Below are 3,997 nucleotides of genomic sequence, written 5' to 3' on the forward strand. Positions count from 1 at the left end.
CCCCCGCCCGGCCCCTTTGCGCAGCCAGCCCCATAGCCCGTGGCCCCGCCCCAGCCAGACGCACCGCGTCGCTCTCGCCAGCTCCTCCTGCAGCCCCTGCCTGCCGTGAGTGTGCTGGGCGAGGCGCGGCGCGGCCTGAGCGCGCCCTCGACGCCCGTCGCGCGCCTCCCGCGTGCCCTCCTGCCGCGTGCTGCACTAGTGCGGCCGCGTGACCTGTGTGCAGCCGCGGCAGCCGCCCGTCCACCGCCATGGCGCAGTTTGTCACCTCGCTGCAGCCGTCCCTGGCGGACATGTCGCGCACACCCCACGCCGGCCACCCTCCGCACCCGCACCCTCCCCCCCACAAGGGGCACGGACATGAAAAGGAAAAGGAGAAGATTGCGCAGAAGATGGCGAAGGAGCAGCAGCAGCTGCAGCAGCAACAACAGCAGGCTCACTCCAAGCACGCTGCCCAAGCGGCCGCGGCCGCCAGCGTCCCGGAACGCGTCGCCGAGAAGGTGAGCGGGTGGCACCGGGGTGGCACTCCCTGCCGCAGAGCGGGGGCTGAGGGTGTGGTGCCACCGAGAGACCGAGCTTTGGCCTGCTGAGTACGTCTGTCTGCACCGTCCACCGCCTACTAAATAACATAATAAATATCGATAAGCAGTAAAGGTGTCTTCACTTTTACCTTTCACGCACTGCAGTTACCGTAATAAGCTTTGTCTCGTCTTCTCGCAATTTTATTATTTCTTACTCCTAATTTGTTTTGTCTGTACTTTATTTAACTCTGATTTCATTTATTTTTGTACCGACTCGACATTTTGTTGGCGTTTATTATTTGTTTGATTTCTTGTGTACTTATGTTGAAATAGACATGAAGTCTTTGCAATGCATTGTTTTGCTTGTAAAGATCCACACGGATGCGTCGAGCGCGCTGCGCCGCACCTCTGCACTTTTGCAGGGTGACAGCGCTCGCCGGCGCCTGTGCTTATTCCTCCTCGTCCTCACGACATCCTAACTTGCCCTCCACCCTACCTCGCCTCCATTGGCCACCACAGTGTCATCTCCCCATCAGCACCTATGGCACCTTTCTGAAACTAAACGGCACACTCGCATCCGCAAACCTAATAAACTTCGACTGAGAAAAAATAATAATTAGCAAACCTGCTCGACACTTTCTCTGCTTTTTCTGCATGGCTCGGCGTATGCGTAGACTTTATTCTCTATACATGCTGGGCGTCAGAACATCCCCTCTTCCCCCCTCTCCTCGCGGTCCGGCCAATGGCGCGCCGGTAGTCGTTTTATTTTATGCTCCCCCCGGAGCAGAGGGGGTAAGGGCGCGGGTGGGGGTGGGGGGCCGAGGAGGGGGAGCTGATAAGAGCATCAGGGGCTGCGACGGAGGAGATGGGCTCTGGAAAACTTTGCCAACCGGCATGCAAATTTTAAAAAACTGCGCGCAGAGGAGGGGGAGAGCGGGGAGAGGGTGCCCCTCTCTCTGCCGAGCAGCGCCGCGACGACTTTATCCGCTGCTTATGCGCGCCGGCGCGGAGGAAACGAGAGACGGCGGCGTCCCTAAATCTGGCGCCGTCAGTGGCAGAGCGGCCGGCGCGATATCGGATCAGTCGGTCGGAGTGATCGGTGGCCTTGGCGGAGCCCCCCGCGGCCCCCGCGGCCCGACAAGCACTGCCTGTTTTACTACCGGCACCGGCGCGGCGGTGGCCCTGGCCCGGCCGACTCCATGTGCTGTGAGGCGCGGCCGGCGCCAGACGATGAGCCGCGAGGCCTCAGGGCTGTCGAGGGAGGAGGGGGAGGAGGAGAGACTGGCGGACTGCTACCCCTGCGGCCGAGCAGAGGCTCGGGGTTGTTCGCGGCCGGGTGCGGTGCGCCTCGAGCCACCGGGCCCTGGGCACCCCTACCCCTTACCTCTGCGACGACGGCGTAGTTCCATGGGCGCGGGCCGGGTTCGTCCACCTGACCCGCTTGGCGAGGGCGGGGCGAGGGCGGGCCTCTCACAGGCGCCGCGGCGCCGCCGGGCTGGGGCTGGTTATATGGGCCGGGCGCCGGCGCCACGGAACTGGCCTGCTCCGCCCCGCCGCGCCGCGCCGCCACGCCCGGGGGGAGATCCAGGGTGCGGTGGCGTCTATCGGGGCGTCGCCGCGCCGCGTCCTTGGGCGCGTCGCGCCGCACCGCCCCGGGGGCCGCGCCCCACCCTCCGCTGCCAACTTGGTTCCAAACTCCTCCATCTCACACGGCCTGGCTCCGATTGCAGTTCCGTCAGCGCCTATCCTCCGCTTCGCCCTCTCCCTCTCCCCTCCTCCGGAGCCGCCCGCCCGCCCGCTCCGCTCCCGCTCCCGCCCGCTCCGCGCTATCTGCGCTGGGCGCGCCTTGCAGTCGGGCGGTAGGCAACACGGCTTCACACCCGTGCGGGAGGGTTGCCTACTCGCAGGGCGCTCTCCGTCACCGAGGCGACAGACACACGCACAGCGGTTGTTGTTGGTTGTTCAGCTGGGCTCGTGATTCCAGTCCCCACTTCAGCCAGAGTTATGATGATGTAATCCAGCAGCACGCATCGCCCATTAGACCCATCCCGCCCCGCCCCCGTGCCCCAACCCCTCCTGGACCCACTCAGCAGCGAGCGGTGCTGAGCGGATGTGGGTATCTCGAGATGCTGCCGCCAATCCCGACTATCCCCCCTCCTCATTCTAGGTCAAGCTGTCCCGCCTGCAGGACTCTGACAGCTTCCCGGAGCAGCAGGGCGCCCCCGCCCCCACGCGCCCCGCACCCACACACGCCTCCCGGCACGCCCCGTCCGCACCCGCCCTATTCGTGCCCTGAAAGCCAAGTCCCTCCCTGTTTCTAAGGCAGGAACGATGCACTTTTCTATTTCCGTTCCTTTCTCCCCCCCCCCACTAACCCTCCCGCTTCCCCTGCACTTTCTTCCTGCTCTTTCCGTCTTCTTCTCCCCCTTCTCCTCTTCTCTATCTCTCTCTCCCTCCTGTCTCCATCCCTCTGCCCCTCTCTCTCTCTCTCTCTCTCTCTCTCTCCTTCTCTCTCTGACTCCCTCTCGTGTATGCAGCAGCCCCCCAGAGTTGAGTGCGCTCCGGCGCGCACGTGCACTCGTCGCTCCAGTAGCGCGCGTGCTCGCGTGCTTACACGTGTACACACATTTAACAGAACGGGCGAGAGAAGGGAACCGCGTACCGTGAATGGGACGGAAATATACACGGTGGGCGTGGCGGGCGCAGCGCGCTCACGGGGAGCTGCGCTTAGCGGGGCGCGGCGGCCGAGCGCAGCGATGGCCTCAGTGCAGAGCCCGGGGGGCGTGAGCCGAGAGCATCGCGCGCGAGACAAGACAGAGGAGGCACGCACGAGCGTGAGCATAGCGAGCGCGGGAGAGATCAAAACGAAATCACGCTTCTTAATTGTGCGGAGAAGCATCGAGCTTAAAACGGTCTTGTTTCTTTTTTTCGGGGGAGAGGGGCGTGTGGGGATGGTTAGGCACGTGTATGGACAAACCCTCAAACCGACTTCCATGTCGTTCTGTCTGCCCGCCCCGCGTACCGCGAGGAAGAATTGTTAAGACATTTCGAGCACGCTTGCAATGCTTCTATCGCCTTACTGGCGCCCCTGTCCCACGCGCTCCCGCTGACTGGAGGAGGCTGTGTTTACGCGCGCTCGTGTGTGTGTGTGTGTATGTGTGTGTGTGTGTGTGTGTGTGTGTGCGCGCGCGCGCGCGGGCGTGCGTGCCTGCAAGCGCGCGCCAGGTATCGTGTCCAAGGATCCAGCGCGGATCGTGTTCCCTCCCGCTGACAGACTCGTCATGGAGAGAACAAACATCGCCCCAGGCCCTAAGTCCGCACTGTAAATCGAAAAGGCATGTTTGGCACCCTAAATGTGGGTGAACAACTTCTCGCCTTCGGAGGGCAACATTCGTTGTTGCCTTTCTGTAAAGGCAACGTCCCCTGCCATATCAGCAGTCCCAATGTGCCATCCCGGTCGCTACTATTGTTCCCTTCCC

The 3,997-nt window shown here is 63.1% G+C and overlaps 1 protein-coding gene across 30 annotated transcripts in view; it reads left to right on the forward strand.

Annotated features, from left to right (window-relative positions):
• Positions 1-44: 44 nt before the first annotated feature.
• LOC113210314 (ankyrin-3) overlaps positions 45-3,997 on the forward strand; it is a 141,534-nt gene continuing 137,581 nt past the window's right edge. For 11 of the 30 annotated variants that reach the window (XM_052267827.1, XM_052267814.1, XM_052267823.1 and 8 more), the window contains exon 1: positions 45-497. In XM_052267827.1, coding sequence (XP_052123787.1) covers positions 249-497 — 249 coding nt within the window. In that variant the 5' untranslated portion in view covers positions 45-248. The remainder of the gene's footprint in view (positions 498-3,997) is intronic. The other 19 variants (XM_052267826.1, XM_052267828.1, XM_052267829.1 and 16 more) reach the window with 7 other exon arrangements.

This window comes from Frankliniella occidentalis, unplaced genomic scaffold (genome assembly GCF_000697945.3).
Source record: "Frankliniella occidentalis isolate FOCC.00 unplaced genomic scaffold, Focc_3.1 Scaffold60, whole genome shotgun sequence".
Classification (NCBI taxonomy): Eukaryota; Metazoa; Arthropoda; class Insecta; order Thysanoptera; family Thripidae; genus Frankliniella; species Frankliniella occidentalis.